This window comes from Lissotriton vulgaris, chromosome 6, assembly GCF_964263255.1.
Source record: "Lissotriton vulgaris chromosome 6, aLisVul1.2, whole genome shotgun sequence".
Taxonomy (NCBI): Eukaryota; Metazoa; Chordata; class Amphibia; order Caudata; family Salamandridae; genus Lissotriton; species Lissotriton vulgaris.
Genome location: NC_141694.1, coordinates 1,285,063,647 through 1,285,080,624, shown reverse-complemented (window position 1 = coordinate 1,285,080,624; position 16,978 = coordinate 1,285,063,647). Strand labels below are relative to the sequence as shown.

The 16,978-nt window shown below is 46.9% G+C and overlaps 1 protein-coding gene across 1 annotated transcript in view; it reads right to left on the bottom strand.

Annotated features, from left to right (window-relative positions):
* Positions 1-16,978, bottom strand: part of SOS1 (SOS Ras/Rac guanine nucleotide exchange factor 1) — an 897,181-nt gene that overhangs the window by 324,192 nt on the left and 556,011 nt on the right. Inside the window, exon 15 of the mRNA XM_086927418.1 lies at positions 10,569-10,688. Coding sequence (XP_086783544.1) covers positions 10,569-10,688 — 120 coding nt within the window. The remainder of the gene's footprint in view (positions 1-10,568; positions 10,689-16,978) is intronic.

The window sequence follows — 16,978 nt, the reverse complement described above, 5'->3', positions numbered from 1 at the left end:
CCCGGACCTCCCGACCTCCAAGTGCGAGGGTCCGGACATCAAAGCACGCCAGCCCTATAACTGGGGCAGCTCCAGAGCAGGAAGGCAGTTGTATCTTGGAGTCGAGAGACGTAAAGAGGAACTCATCCTGGACGGACTACTGGCGCTGCCGTAGCTCTGTCCTGTGTACCATCATCCTGCCTGTTGGCGCTGCCACAGCCGTCGTAACCTACAGTCTTCATCGTCGTCGGGACCTGCTGGCGTGGCCGCGGACCGTTGTAACCGTCATCTTTCCTTCATCCATCTCGGGACCTGCTTGGCTCCTCCACGGCCCGATCATCTCAACGCCGAGCTCGAGGATTGAGAGCTACTTCGTACTCATTGGTAATTAAGACTGTCCCGCTACCCCTTTCCTCAGCCAAAGACTTGAATCGAGGGGACCCCTGAGTCCAGACCTCCTTGTATCATACCATCGTAACCTAAGAATTGCATATAAAGTCTCGTTAACCTTCAGTCTTGTGTGGTGTCCGTCTGTGGGGGGGAAGTTACTTGTCTGTACAGTCGTTGGAGGCGGCTCTCCCCGGAGACCTCTCCCCGTAATCTCGGCCGACCTTCCCGGTCCGTCTAACATCTTTCTAAATGATTTAGTTCTGTCCACATAATGAAGCATCTAGTGTGTGTAGGGCTCTTTCGGCTACTGACTGTGGATTTTGAAAGAACACTGGCAGTTCTATCAATTGATTAATATGGAAATTTGATACGACTTTTGGCATAAACTTAGGGTTTGTTCTAAGAACTACCCTGTTAGCATGTACTTGCATGAAAGGTTCTTGAATTGTTAGGGTTTGTAATTCGCTAACTCGCCTGAGTGAGGTAATTGCAATCAAGAAAGCCACCTTCCACGTTAGGAATTGCAGTTCGCATGAGTGTAGAGGTTCAAAAGGAGGTCCCATAAGTCTGGTAAGTACTATATTTAAATTCCAGACTGGGGAAGGAGGGTGTCTTGGAGGGATCACCCTTTTAAGACCCTCCATAAAAGCCTTGATTGCTGGTACTATAAACAGTGAAAGGTGTTGCCTGTTTTGAAGGTATGCTGCTATAGCAGCTAGGTGTAGCCTTATTGAAGAGTATGCTAGGTTGCATCTTTGAAGATGCAGCAGGTAGCATATAATGTTTTGTATGGAAGCATCTAATGGGTTGATTTGGTTATTGTTGCAGTAAATAACAAATCTTTTCCAATTAGCTGCATAGCATGCTCTAGTAGTTGGCCGTCTTGCCTCCTTGATAATGTTCATGCAATCAGGAGGCAAGTTAAGGTATCCGAACTCTAAGACTTCAGGAGCCAGATCGCTAGGTTCATCTGATTGGGATCTGGGTGCCTGATTTCTCCATGGTCCTGAGTTGGAAGATGGGGTGCGAGGCACAGCCTTTGATGAGGAACTACTGAAAGCTCCAGATACGTTGTGTACCATGGTTGTCTTGCCCATGTGGGAGCAACTAGGATTAGCGTGACTGACTGTTGCTGCAGTTTGCGTGCCATCAGCGGAATAACCTTAAAAGCCTCCCAAACAGATTCAACACTATCCACCAATCCCTTATGCAACTGAGCTCAGGAAAATCACCCGGGTTGGATGGGCTACCAGTGAGTTTTACAAAGAATACATTGACCTACTTGATCCTATTCTCCAGGAGGTGTTTGAAGATGCATTGGAACAAGGTAAACTGCCCCCTCCATGAGAGAAGCGCTCATCATATCATTACTTAAGCCTGACAAGCCACCGACCTTGTGCGACTCCTACAGACCATTGTCTTATAAATTGCGATGCTAAGATTCTTGCCAAAGTCATTGCCAATCGCCTTAGTTTGCTTATGGAAAAGCTGGTCCTCCCTGACCAGTCGGGATTTATCCCAGGCCGTGCAACCTCACACAACTTGCGCACACTCTTCATTGTAAAACATAATGTAGCCCCTGCTTTGTCATTGGCAGCGGTCTTTCTAGAAACCACCAAGTCGTTTGATTCGCTAGAGTGGGACTACTTAATAGGGCTCGTGAGACGCATGGGCTTCCCAAATGCATTTCTATTGTGGATTAGTTTGCTAAACAACTTCCCATCTGCTAGAATAATGATTAATGGCCACATGTCAACAGCTTTTCATCTTACAAAGGGCACCAGAAAAGGGTGCCCCCTCTCCACCCTTCTCTTTGCACTTGCAACTGAACCTCTAGTTGCGAAGCTCCGACAACAACACCAAGACAAGGCGCTACGATGTCAACTGCGCCAAATTTTGATATCCCTCTATGCTGATATCACCCTCTATGTCCGAAACCCCCAATCCAACCTCAATCCACTTTTGAGGGACTTTATTACATTTGGTAAGCTGTCAGAGATAAATATTAATTGGGGAAAGTCGGAAATGTTTCCTCTCACACCTGCGGCCGAGAGATTCCCTTTGGACTTTCCGCTGAAGGTGTGTGACTCAGACCGGAGATATTTAGGGATACATATCTCTAGAGACCGTGAGGAATTAATATGTCTCAATTACGGCACTGCCCTGGATCGTATCACTGACAGGGTGACCAGGTGCATAGCACTGCCCCTCTCCATGGCGGGACGCGTTTCCCTGATAAAGATCGATTTACAAAAGGGGGTGGTGATGAACAGAGTGTCTGAATTGAGCAGACCACTCTTACCCAGTCCAAAGATCAGGGCTTGATCCATCACCGTTATTTATCTCACTGCCCCATCCCAGCTCAGAACCTGGCTATATGCAAATCAGTCTGTCCCTGGCCCAGTGCATCATGGGAACAGGGCAGACTAAACTACCAAGCCAATTCTTTACCAGAAAGGAGACAAGCTACCGGGGACCGGTTTCTGGCATTTCAGCCTCTTCGGCCCGGCTTGCTTGAATCCTGATGGAGCAGTGAGAAAGGGACTCATGTCTGAGTATACCCTGCCACACCTATAGTGGCCAAAATCGATTTACAAAAGGGGGTGGTGATGAACAGAGTGTCTGAATTGAGCAGACCACTCTTACCCAGTCCAAAGATCAGGGCTTGATCCATCACCGTTATTTATCTCACTGCCCCATCCCAGCTCAGAACCTGGCTATATGCAAATCAGTCTGTCCCTGGCCCAGTGCATCATGGGAACAGGGCAGACTAAACTACCAAGCCAATTCTTTACCAGAAAGGAGACAAGCTACCGGGGACCGGTTTCTGGCATTTCAGCCTCTTCGGCCCGGCTTGCTTGAATCCTGATGGAGCAGTGAGAAAGGGACTCATGTCTGAGTATACCCTGCCACACCTATAGTGGCCAAAATCGATTTACAAAAGGGGGTGGTGATGAACAGAGTGTCTGAATTGAGCAGACCACTCTTACCCAGTCCAAAGATCAGGGCTTGATCCATCACCGTTATTTATCTCACTGCCCCATCCCAGCTCAGAACCTGGCTATATGCAAATCAGTCTGTCCCTGGCCCAGTGCATCATGGGAACAGGGCAGACTAAACTACCAAGCCAATTCTTTACCAGAAAGGAGACAAGCTACCGGGGACCGGTTTCTGGCATTTCAGCCTCTTCGGCCCGGCTTGCTTGAATCCTGATGGAGCAGTGAGAAAGGGACTCATGTCTGAGTATACCCTGCCACACCTATAGTGGCCAAAATCGATTTACAAAAGGGGGTGGTGATGAACAGAGTGTCTGAATTGAGCAGACCACTCTTACCCAGTCCAAAGATCAGGGCTTGATCCATCACCGTTATTTATCTCACTGCCCCATCCCAGCTCAGAACCTGGCTATATGCAAATCAGTCTGTCCCTGGCCCAGTGCATCATGGGAACAGGGCAGACTAAACTACCAAGCCAATTCTTTACCAGAAAGGAGACAAGCTACCGGGGACCGGTTTCTGGCATTTCAGCCTCTTCGGCCCGGCTTGCTTGAATCCTGATGGAGCAGTGAGAAAGGGACTCATGTCTGAGTATACCCTGCCACACCTATAGTGGCCAAAATCGATTTACAAAAGGGGGTGGTGATGAACAGAGTGTCTGAATTGAGCAGACCACTCTTACCCAGTCCAAAGATCAGGGCTTGATCCATCACCGTTATTTATCTCACTGCCCCATCCCAGCTCAGAACCTGGCTATATGCAAATCAGTCTGTCCCTGGCCCAGTGCATCATGGGAACAGGGCAGACTAAACTACCAAGCCAATTCTTTACCAGAAAGGAGACAAGCTACCGGGGACCGGTTTCTGGCATTTCAGCCTCTTCGGCCCGGCTTGCTTGAATCCTGATGGAGCAGTGAGAAAGGGACTCATGTCTGAGTATACCCTGCCACACCTATAGTGGCCAAAGACCTCGAAGACGGCTGTAATGCCAGAAACCGGTCCCCGGGAGCTTGTTTCCTTCCCAGTGTAAGAATTGGCTTTTGTAGTTTGGTTTGCCCTGTTCCCATCATGCACTGGGACAGGAACAGACTAATGTGCATACAGCCAGGTTCTGAAACTGGGATGGTGCAGTGAGCTAAAAAACGGTGTTGGATCTAGCCCTGATCTCTTGACTGGGTGAGAGCTTTCTGTTTAATTCAGAGACTCTGTCCCTCACCACCCCTTGTTGTAAATATTTTTGTCCACCCTAAGCGTGGAAGGGTATTCTCAGATGTGAGACCCTTGCTCATTGCACCATCAGGATTCAAGCAAACCGGGCCGAAGACGGCTGTAATGCCAGAAACCGGTCCCCGGGAGCTTGTTTCCTTCCCAGTGTAAGAATTGGCTTTTGTAGTTTGGTTTGCCCTGTTCCCATCATGCACTGGGACAGGAACAGACTAATTTGCATACAGCCAGGTTCTGAAACTGGGATGGTGCAGTGAGCTAAAAAACGGTGTTGGATCTAGCCCCGATCTCTTGACTGGGTGAGAGCTTTCTGTTTAATTCAGAGACTCTGTCCCTCACCACCCCTTGTTGTAAATATTTTTGTCCACCCTAAGCGTGGAAGGGTATTCTCAGATGTGAGACCCTTGCTCATTGCACCATCAGGATTCAAGCAAACCGGGCCGAAGACGGCTGTAATGCCAGAAACCGGTCCCCGGGAGCTTGTTTCCTTCCCAGTGTAAGAATTGGCTTTTGTAGTTTGGTTTGCCCTGTTCCCATCATGCACTGGGACAGGAACAGACTAATTTGCATACAGCCAGGTTCTGAAACTGGGATGGTGCAGTGAGCTAAAAAACGGTGTTGGATCTAGCCCTGATCTCTTGACTGGGTGAGAGCTTTCTGTTTAATTCAGAGACTCTGTCCCTCACCACCCCTTGTTGTAAATATTTTTGTCCACCCTAAGCGTGGAAGGGTATTCTCAGATGTGAGACCCTTGCTCATTGCACCATCAGGATTCAAGCAAACCGGGCCGAAGACGGCTGTAATGCCAGAAACCGGTCCCCGGGAGCTTGTTTCCTTCCCAGTGTAAGAATTGGCTTTTGTAGTTTGGTTTGCCCTGTTCCCATCATGCACTGGGACAGGAACAGACTAATTTGCATACAGCCAGGTTCTGAAACTGGGATGGTGCAGTGAGCTAAAAAACGGTGTTGGATCTAGCCCTGATCTCTTGACTGGGTGAGAGCTTTCTGTTTAATTCAGAGACTCTGTCCCTCACCACCCCTTGTTGTAAATATTTTTGTCCACCCTAAGCGTGGAAGGGTATTCTCAGATGTGAGACCCTTGCTCATTGCACCATCAGGATTCAAGCAAACCGGGCCGAAGACGGCTGTAATGCCAGAAACCGGTCCCCGGGAGCTTGTTTCCTTCCCAGTGTAAGAATTGGCTTTTGTAGTTTGGTTTGCCCTGTTCCCATCATGCACTGGGACAGGAACAGACTAATTTGCATACAGCCAGGTTCTGAAACTGGGATGGTGCAGTGAGCTAAAAAACGGTGTTGGATCTAGCCCTGATCTCTTGACTGGGTGAGAGCTTTCTGTTTAATTCAGAGACTCTGTCCCTCACCACCCCTTGTTGTAAATATCCCTGATAAAGATGGTAGTACTCCTACAATTTTTAGATTTATTCCTCAATATTCCCTGCCACCTAGGTAGACATTTTTTTTAAGCACTGAAGACAGAAATGATTAGACTGGTATGGGGAGGTAAACAGACACGTTTACAGTGGAATGTACTTATTCGGCCCCATTCATCTGGGGGTTATGATATCCCAGATTTCGAGTTGTACCACACCAGCGCACAGGCACATTATGCTTATTATTGGTTCCATCCCCCACCATATACGCCACAAGATTGCTGCTGAACAGGCTGACCCTGTTCCACTTGAGGAACTGATATTTGTTACACCACAGCCCAGAGATAAGACACCTACGTCAATAACGGGTACGGTGACAGCCTGGCACAGTATTCTTGTGCTGATTGGGGGAACAATGCTTTATTCCCCCCTCCTACCCCTGGTATACCATCCGCTACTACCACCGCTGCAGGAGAAGGGATTCCGCAACTTACTTACAAAACTCAACATTAGAACTTGGGGAGATCTCTACTGTAGTGATGGGGTTTCGACACAGGAACAAATATTTCTGGGTATGCAACCATCCCCCTTGGAGGTCTTCCTTTATTTGAGGCTTAGGCAGGGGGTCCGACACGTTTCCCCTGAGTTCCCACAAGAAATCCCTACAACAGCACCACTACCCATGATACTATAAGTGGCTACACCAGGACATATAGTTTCTAAACTTTATCATACTTTACAAGCTGAATGAGAATATGCCCGTCTGTCACGCCTGCGCTGGAGTACAGAGTTGGGTTTTGAAATCACGGATGAACAGTGGGATTATTGTTGTCTACAGACGCAGTAGGTTTCTGATAGTAGTAGACTTCGTATTATTCACTTCAAACGTATACATAGACTTTAGTACACCCCGGCTGGAATGTTTAAACACCAATTGAAAGAATCGGACCGATGTGACAGATGTAGAGCTGCAGGTGCAGATTTTTTTTTATTTGGCCTGGGAATGCCCGGGGGTGCATGATTATTGGGAACAGGTGTCTAAAGCCTTGGCACAGATGACAGACCTTCCACTGGAGGGAGAACCCTTAATAGCACTACTGGGACACACTGCTCTGGTAGCGAGACCTCACGCCGCTTCGTTTCACTTGCCCTATTATTGGCTAAACAACGCGTTGCTTGCAGATAGGGACGAGGTAGGGCGCCCAAAGGAATGGATCTCTGATCTTACCTACGGTCAGGTAAAACTATGTACATATGCGGAGTTACTACCGACAAGCTCTCGCCCACGAGACATCTGGGAAACACTGAAGGCTTACTTAGAGGCCCTGATTCCAGAGTCCACTTAGGGCAATGTTATAAAGCCGGCAACATCCGGGGGTGGGCTTGGGCACCTTGGACCGCTTCATTGTGTGGACATATAATTGGGGTGACGTATTAGTCGGGAGCGGTGGGTAACTGAAGGAAGATGTGAGAGATGAGGGATAAAAAGCCCAACAAACTATGGAGTAACAATGAGTGTGTTTATATACTCTCTATCCAAAGTCAATGCCCTTGAATTTCAGAAGGACTGTGCTATACAGGAAATTGGGAGGGCACTACATTGGGGGCTGAGATGAAACCCTGGCGAGGCCGAATGACCAATTCTTGATTAATCTTGTATGTTCCTTATTATGCATACTGCCATGGAATGTATTGATTTCTGTCTGACACTGTATACTGAATGGATGTCTATGGTTGGCTGTCAAGACCGAATTATGTAATGTTACAAAAAATCTAAATAAAAAAATGTAAAACGAAAATAACCAGTGCCTGAATGACGGTCCTCTGTGCCGCTAAAGGAATACGCCACAGGATCTTTTTCAACCATTTAAGGACTGCAAAACAAGTGGCAGTTAACTTGGCTATCTGTGTCTTCATGGAAAGCTTATCAATAAGAAAGCCCAAGTTATTAACCTAAGATACAGGAGTGGGAGGGGTCCCTAGCAATTCTGGACAGTATCTAGCACCTCCAAAAGGAGCAGTTATTGCCTAAAATTAGGACCTCGGTCTAGTCACTGTTAAGTTTAAGTGAGTTTTGATTCAACCAAGCTGCAGTTTTTATCATACCCAGATGCAATAAAGACGGGTTATGCCTCTGAGCCAAAGACATGGGGAAGATGATATGGGTATCATTGGCATACGAAAAAAGGGTGAATCCACAACTCTCCATTAGGTTCGCCTAAAGAGCTAACATAGATGTTGAATTGTAAGGGGCTTAAAATAGATTCCTGCGGGACACCAGAAGACAAGGCTTGTGTTTGGGACTTCACATTAGATGAAAAAACTTGGAATATGCGGTCCTTTAAGAAAGAGCTAAGCCACCAAAGGGCTGACTGTTATGCCTATTGACTCCAACCTATGGACCAGGATCGGGTGGGACACCGTGTCGAAAGTTGCGCTCAAGTCCAATAGGATAAGTGTGGCAGTGCCTCCCTCTTCCAGGTATTGCCTGAGATGTTCTGTCACGACCAGTTAATAACAGTAGCTCTTCATATTAATAATGCAGAGCCAATTGTAGATCAAGCTGGAATTCTAAACTCCTTGAACGCCCTTTGGAAGAACTTTCTTGAATACAACAATACATGTAATTTCCTTCTGGCTTACCATTTTCATATTTTGTTAGCAACCACTGCAGTTGGCAAATTTTGGAAGTATCCCTGTCCCACAAACCCTAGGTATATCTGGCAAGAAAGCAAGTGGCATTCATTGACCTGTACACAAAGAGGCTTACACAATCAAATCTTCTGCTGAAGAGCGGACAGACAGGCTGTATCTAATGGGGCTGGCCTATACCTTCATGCAATCAGACGGTTCTTGGTTGAGGCAGAGGTGGCTTTGTCCCAAGCTGCCTTAATATGATAGAGTAATGTCTCCTTAAAGGACAGTAAAGGTTGTGACACTGCAAAAACGGTCTGCAGGACCTCGGTATGTTCGACCTGGTTTCTAATGTCAGCACGGACCGCACCAACTCTACTGCCATCTTCCTTAAGACAACATGGCAGGAAGTCCCTTTCGGTAGCTAATCTTGAGGAACACTCCATCTAAGTTTTAAGAGATGGGCTAGTCCACTAGCATTCTGTGATGCCAGGTAATAAGCATTGTCTGAATATAGAGGGGGCAGCTGGGCGGCTGTCTCCCAATAGTGATCATAATAAAGAGACATCCCTTCCAGAACTCAATGTGGTCCAAGTCAGAACCAAAAATGTCGTCCCATGCCTGCCATTAATGCTTGATCAGACTGAGACTCCTCTATACCTGGCCTTCTTGGCTATCTTTTATCTAGCGCCAAAACCAAAGTAGGACCGTCTAGGTTTTTGAAGGACAAGACTTCAAATACGACCGGTGTCAAGCTTGTTGCTCGTCATGCGCAGGGGCCATTAAGAGCTTGGTCTCCTGCTCCTTAACAGCCTTGGAGTTCATGAGGCTGCATTTCCCTGACTCAGTCATGCTTTGGCCCCAGGCAACAGAGGCAAACTCAACTGTGTCGGAAATTTAAATTAGTTCATTGCAGGCGCGGCAAAGCTCAAAGCCTCAATCTGTGGAGGGAGTCATCCATAAGCACTAAGCATATGTTTCGTAAGTTTTGAAAACATCAGTGCGTTCTGGTGGTATTGTTTGGCTCCAGTAACATTACAAAAGCCCCACTTCTGAAGCCTGATCTATTTTCCAGAAGTGGACAGCTCTGGCAAAAGTTCTGATCCAGTCTGGTGCCTGGAGATATTTAGAAGGTGATTATCCAATCTCTGACAAGGCAGTAGTGTAGCAAATGAACATTACACAAGAAAGGCTGCGGCAAAGAAAATCTAAAGGATAGCAGGAGCTATGGTGTGCATGTTAGGAGACAGATTAAAGGGTAGTTACAGACATGGTGGCAAGTATTCAACTAAGTTAGAAGAAAAATAAATCACCATGGAGCCAACCTGAAAGAGTGCACAACATTAAGAAGTAACAATTGCAGGATAAAAGTGGATTTTGCGAGTTTGTGTTTGCAAAAAAAAAAAAAAAATCCTGGAGAAAATAATAAGACTGATTGTTTGAGGGACAAAGGTAGCATATGAGATGGGTTTAACAGTGAGTTTAAAAATCTGTTTTACACAGTACAGATTTTGACGGAGATAAATTATGTTTTTGTGGTTTCAGAGCCATGTTCTTCCACATTTGTAGTAGAGAATGTGGAGCACAACAAAGCATGCAAGGGTAGTACAATATCAATAAAATGAATTTTGAATCTTAAGGAGAAAAAGTTATTGGAGTTAAGATTGTTTTGGGAGTGAGTATAAATGTGGGAAGTTCCAAGGCAAATGGAATGCTTCTTCTGGAGGTGCAGAGGAGGAATCAACAGCACGTTCTGAAAATCAATCATTCAGTAAGGTTGTGAGGAAAAATATGTAGCAGTGAAATGTAAGCTTGGATACAAGGGAATGTCTATCCTATTCTAGGCTGGTGCTGTATTCATCCTAAAAAGGGTATCTTTCATCGGCATACACATATGAAAAATAGCAACACAAAATATACTGCATATAAAATGATTATCATAACCCTTCAAACTTACTTTTCTAGCCATAAGGTGAGATTGGTAGTGTGTCGTATCATTTTGAGAAGATTTGGGGAGTTAGATTCTTTGTCTTCCTTTGTCCAGACACTTCCTACCAACTCAGAGGACTGCACAGCTCTAAAAAATAAATGGGTGATCATCAAGTTAAAAAAATCCAATAATGTGTTGAGTTTAGTCATTTGAATCTTTAAACAGCCATTAAGAAATATGATCATGTCACCCCCAACATAATAGGACTCCATTGGCTTCCCTTGACTAACCGCACCACCTTCAGAATCAGTCTAATTATTTATAAAGTCATCACAACCAGAACCCATGCTTATCTTGCAGACAACTCTGGTGGATCTTGGCACTTCTGCAGCTAGGACATTGTCAGAGAATCTGCCTAAATGTAAAAAAAAAAAAAAAAAAACAAGGCTGAAGGCCGTTTCCATCTATGCACTAAGAATTTAGAAAAACATTCCTGTGTCCATCAGGACCATGACAAAGCTGCTGCAGTAAATGAAATATCTGAAGACCCACCTCTTTAAGAACATTACATTAAAATGCATTATCAGTTCACAACGCATCTACCGCTCAACACTTTTTGACTTTATGCTTGTCTTTGACCTCATACAGCACCCGTCTGCCTTTTGGCCTCGTTCAAGCTACAGAAGAACATGTTAGTGAGCTTTGGTAACGCTTTTTATGGCAGATGCAGTAACTGCCTGTGGATTCCTCACCTTTTGAAATACTCCAACGTGCAGCATCCCACTGAAACTTTTCTCCTCAGCTCTCCCATGTGGATGTCACAATGGAACAGCTCTGCATGTGACTCAGTGTGAGGTCATTTGAGCCATAAGAAGACCTTGTTGGCATGCTGACGTCAGTTCCACCCATTTATTCCGTGCCTTTGAGGTGAGTGGGTGAACCAAAAACATTTTCATACGTATGCCCAGTATACAAACGCACACCAACCTGGAAATTCTTCATCATAGACATTTCCCAGTGCCAAGTATCACATGATTTCAACAACAAATCACATAAGATATAAATAAATAATTTTTCGGTATAAGCAGACAGGCAGCAGGGAGGTGGGTGGGTGGGTCAGTGACTCCAAAGGCTGATACTGTATTCACCAGAAAAATTATTACCAAAGGTAAGTAACTTGTTCTACTGATAGATATATCTACCTGTGAATTCCTCACCTTTTGAATTGAATAACCTAGCAGTCCCGCTCACAGAGGAAGGTGCCTGCCTGTCTACACCAAAAAAATATGGGGCTCAGAACAAGCAAAATTGCTGTCCATGCTCACCTCCGAATCCAAGCAATAGTGTTTTGCAAAAGTAGAGCGGGAGGCCCAAGTTGCCGCTTTGCAGATGTCTACCACAGGGACACCTCTAGCCGAAGACAATGACTTACTCTGGAAGAATGAGCGCAAATACCTTCGGGAGGCTCCTTCTCGGCCAAGGCGTAGCAGATCTTGATACACAGGATGATTCACCTGAACTGCCTTGCCTTCATCTTGCCCACATAACCAATGAAGAGTTGATCCTCCAACCTGAAAACCTTGGTTCTGTCCAAGTAGAAGCTGACCACCCTCTTGGGGTCCAGGCTATAAAGTCTCTCCTCCTCAATAGAAGGGTAAGGGGAGGTTTTTAATGTTAATGTTATGTTAATGGGGGTACTTTTATAGCGCACAGCTACTCCGAAGAGTGTCCCGGCGCTGGAGATCATCACGGACCCAGAGTGGAAGGCAGAAAGGGAGAGAGAGCAAAGAGCAGAATGGAATAAGTTATTGCGTGAAAAGCAGGGTCCTCAGATCCTTCCTGAATGCCAGCAGGTTGGTGTTGGATCTGAGTGACAGAGGAATTGCGTTCCATAACAGGGGGCGAGATGTTTAAAAGAACGCCCCCCCGCAGCGCGCACGTCAGATCACCGGGGTGACCGCTCTGGCCTGGGTGGAGGATCGCAAAGATCTAGAAGGCAAATAGAAGCTGATCCTTTTCCGGAGATAACAGGCACCTGTACCATGAAGGGCTTTGAAGGCAATGGTCAGGGCCTTAAAAGTGATACGCTTCTTAATGGGCAGCCAGTGAAGAGTTCTGAGAAGATCACTGGCCCTGGTTAGAAAGTGGATAACGTGATGGGCTGCCCAAAGTGGAAAGGAGTGACCACCTTAGGCAGGAAAGCAGCTGTGGTCCTAAGAACCATCTTATTTGTATGGAAAGACAAAGGGAGGCTTGGAACTAACAACCTGCAATTCACTCACCCTCCTAGCAGAAGTGATTGTAACTAAAAATATAGTTTTAAACACTAGAAACCTTAATGGTTCAAATGGTGAACCCAACAAGAGTATGAGAACCAAGTTTAAGTCCCAATGAGGCATGATAAAAGGAGTGGGAGGAAACCTATTAGTGAGACCCTCAATGAATCTCATTAACTATGGGAGATTAAAACAATGAGGGTTGGTCTGTTAAACAGAGAAACGCAGACAAGGAAGAAAAGTAGCCCTTAACAGTAGCTGCTGCACAACCGTGTTGAGCTAGGGACAGAGAGAAGCTCAGAGCATCAGATAAATAGGCCTGTAAAGGATCAATAGATCTCTCTCCACACCACTTAAAATGGGACTATCTACCAGAATAGACAGATTTGGAGGAGTGTCTTCTGGCTGATAATATAACGTCCAGCACAACCAGTGGGAGAGAGAAGTAACTCCAGTTGCCACATTCAATCTCCAAGCATGAAGTTGCAGGCTCTGGAGGGGGGGTGTAGTACCTGCCCCTGCAATTGCGAGAGGAGGTCTGCCCTGAGAGGGAGACAGTTGAAGGTGCAATGATGTCTATGTACCACACCCTTCACAACCAATCCGGGGAAATCAATACAACTTGACAAGGTCTTGGCGAATCTTCCTCAGAACTCGAGGAATCAAGGGTAAATATGTAAAGAAGCTGTGAGCCCCAATCTAAATCGGCCCCCAAAGCTGCCTGCTTCGGATACTGGAGACTGCAGAATGCCTGGCAGTGAGCGTTATCGTGAGTAGCATACAGGTCCCCACATACTGAAAATGTGAAGGACCACCTCTGGATGAAGACTCCACTCGTGATCGGCCGAATACTGCCAACTGAGAATGTCCGCACGCGCATTTAGTTCTCCGGCCAGATGATTTGCAATTACGCAAATCTGATGGTTCTGATTCTAGGACCAGAATCCCAGTGCCTCTCTGCATAGAAGATATAACCCTACTCTTTCCTGGTTATTGATGTACCACATCGCGGGACTGTTGTCCATTAGGACCTTAACCAACTGACCGCGGAGGGAAGAAGGAAGGCCTTGAGAGCCAAATGTATAGTTTGCAATTCCAGAAGATTGACGTGAAACAATCTTTCCTCTGGAGACCAAAGACCTTTGACCTCCAGATCCCCCAGATGTGCCCCCACCATAAAGTGGGGGCATCCATTATCACTGTGGCCACCGGAGAAGGAGGTTGAAACGGCTTCCCTTGAGACAGGTTGCCTGGAACACTCCACCACACCAGATCCGCTGAAGTGTCTGGAGATTCTGACCACCTCTTCGAGATCTCAATTGTGTTGAAATCACTGCCTGTGGAGGCACCACTGGAGGGCTCTCATATGCCAGAGTGCATGGGTGACCAACAGTATGCAAACAGAGAGAGCAGGCGCAAGACATTCAGTACGGGAACAGCCGCTCCATTCTGAAAATATGGAATCATTGCCTGGATGTCTTGAATACTCTGTAGAGGTGGGAAGGCACAACTTACAGTAGTGTTCAGTACTGCCCATATGAACAGGTTGTGCTGATAGGCCACCTTGTGAGAATTAGGTACATTTACCGAAAACCCCAACTCGAACAGTTGTGTTGTTACCTGCAAATGAAGCAGCACCATCTCTGGTGACTTTGCTTTGAACAGCCAGTCGTCCAGATTGGGAAAAACAGGAATCCCTGACCTTTTGAGACAAGCTGCAACCACCACTGTCCCCTTTATGAAGACCCTAGGTGCGGAAGTAAGGCCAAAAGGAAGGACCACAAACTGGTAATGTTGGGACCCATTCGTAAAACGGCGATACTTCTGATGTGACGTCAGGTTGGGAATGTGAAAATACGCATCCTGTAAATTGACATCATCCAGTCTTCTTTCTCCAGCGCAAGAAGATCCTGCGTCAGGCTCAACATTTTGAATTTCTCCTGTCTGAGGTAAAAACTCAAAATACTGAGGCCGAGAATCGGCCGTAAACGACCATCCTTTATTGGGAATCAGGAAGTACTGAGAGTAGCACCCATGACCCCTTTCCTGCTCCAGAACCACCTCAATTGCACTCTTTTGCAGCATTGACAGAACCCCTGTTGGAGAAGCAAAAGATGCTCTTCTGAGCAAAAGCCACGACAGGGAAAGAAAGGAAGGTGGAACTACCGAAAGGGTAGGGTATACCTATTCTCTATGATGTTCAAAACCCAGAGATCTGTAGTAGCAGACCTCCAATGTTGTAGATAATGGAACAACCATCCTCTCAGGGGACAAGCATGCTCTAGGATGGTGGAGCTAGAGCTGCTTCACTGCCACAACAGGTGGAGAGGCAGAAGAGGAGGAGGTAATGTTGTCGTACAGCACCCTGCAGACTACCTCTGCCCTTTCCCCTGTAGGACCTATACAACGGATTTGCTTGCTGCTGCTGTGGTGGTTGTTGCAAGGCACAAAAGGACAAGTTTGTTCCAAAGCTGGGTAACTTTTGGAACTGCCCAAACCTCCTGGGTTGAGATTGAAGCCCCAAAGACTTTGCAGTCCTTAAAGCGCTGCAGCCCCGAATCCGCTTCAGCCCCGAATAGGCGAGATCCTACAAAGGGCAAATCCAGCAATCAAGCCTGGACCCAGGCAACCATGCGTGCCCTCTTGTTGCCACAAACTATTTCATTGCCCTGGATACCGAATCAGACGTGTCAAGACTAGATTGGATCACTGGGTAAGCAGTAGCCTGGGCATCTGACAACACCTCCGAGAAATGCCCTCGTACCTCCTCAGGCAACTTTGGGACAACCTCCCTGGCTGAGTCCATGAGGGCATGGATGTAGCGATCCAAAAGATGTGGCATTTGTGGACTTAAGGTTCATACTCCACAACGAGAACACCTGCTTTGATGACTGATTCATGCGCTTTGACTTCCTATCCACAGGCGTAGATGGGAAGGTAACCTGCAGTCAACCTTGAAAAGCACAAAGCCTAAACCACAAAGCTTTCCGGTGAAGGATGGTTGGACCGAAATGCAGGATCTCCTGGAACCACCTAGTACCTCCTTGCCACTGTCCTGGAAACCACTGAAATGCACATTGGTTTTTGCCAGACATCCAGAATGGGCTCTGTCAACACCTCACTGAAGGGAAGCAATGGTTCTGAAATAGAGGAAGGGGAATGGAGCATCTCCATAAGAATATTAGATCTTAACTGCGCTGTAGAAAGAGGCAACTCCAAAAGGTCTGCAGCCTTTCTGATCACAGCGTGATATGTGGTCAGCTCCTGCATCGGCAGGCCCTTTGGTGATGAAATCTCCCACTCATGAGAGGTATCCAAGCCACTAAACGCCTGCAAACCCTCATAATCCAGGCCAGGATCTACAATCTCTCCCTCTCCAGCCCCACCACGTTCCTCCTGGTACTCTACTTCTTCCAACAGCCTTTGAGCCTCTCTCCAAGATCTCATCCTCTGAACCAGCATCGGTGGTGCCAGACGCGGTGCAAGTGACTTCGGGATCGGCATCGAAGGGAGATCCACAGGCACAGGAGTCTAAGCCGATCGAGTCGGCCCCGGTTCGGAACCAGACGGCACCAGGGATGAACCATCTAGAGGATCTTGCCCCTCCTAAGTCTTCAACGGTGTCGAAAATCTCGGCATCTGAAGAGTTCAGCATGAACGGTTCTTGAGGAAAGTGAGGTGGCAAACCTTCCAGGGAATATGCCAAAGGCCCCATGGGGCCAACAGGCGCACCAGTAGTGTTTGCAGCTCTGATGAACAAGCCGAACAACACATTTAAAAAATGCGACGGATCCGGAGCCGGAAAAGCCGGATATGTTGAATCTAGAACCACAGGCTCTAGAGCTGTTCGAGGAGGCACCAAATGTGGCTCCGGTTTCTGCACTGGAGACACCAGACCCAGAGTTGGATTGGCTGACTTTGGCAACGGTGGAGGCATTGCATCTCTCAGAGCCAGTGGAGTCACTGTCCTAGGAGCAGGAGTCAGCCCCAGTGACCGAGTCGGAGAGATCTCATCCCTACAATGACATATGGGACAGGGGACGACGACTTCCTTTGAAGAGCAACGCCGACAACCATGGCACCACTTCTTCTTGTGTTTCTTAGAAGACCTCGAAATTCTCTGCATGGCTTGAAACCCAACTTCCTCGGAGTAGGACCTTC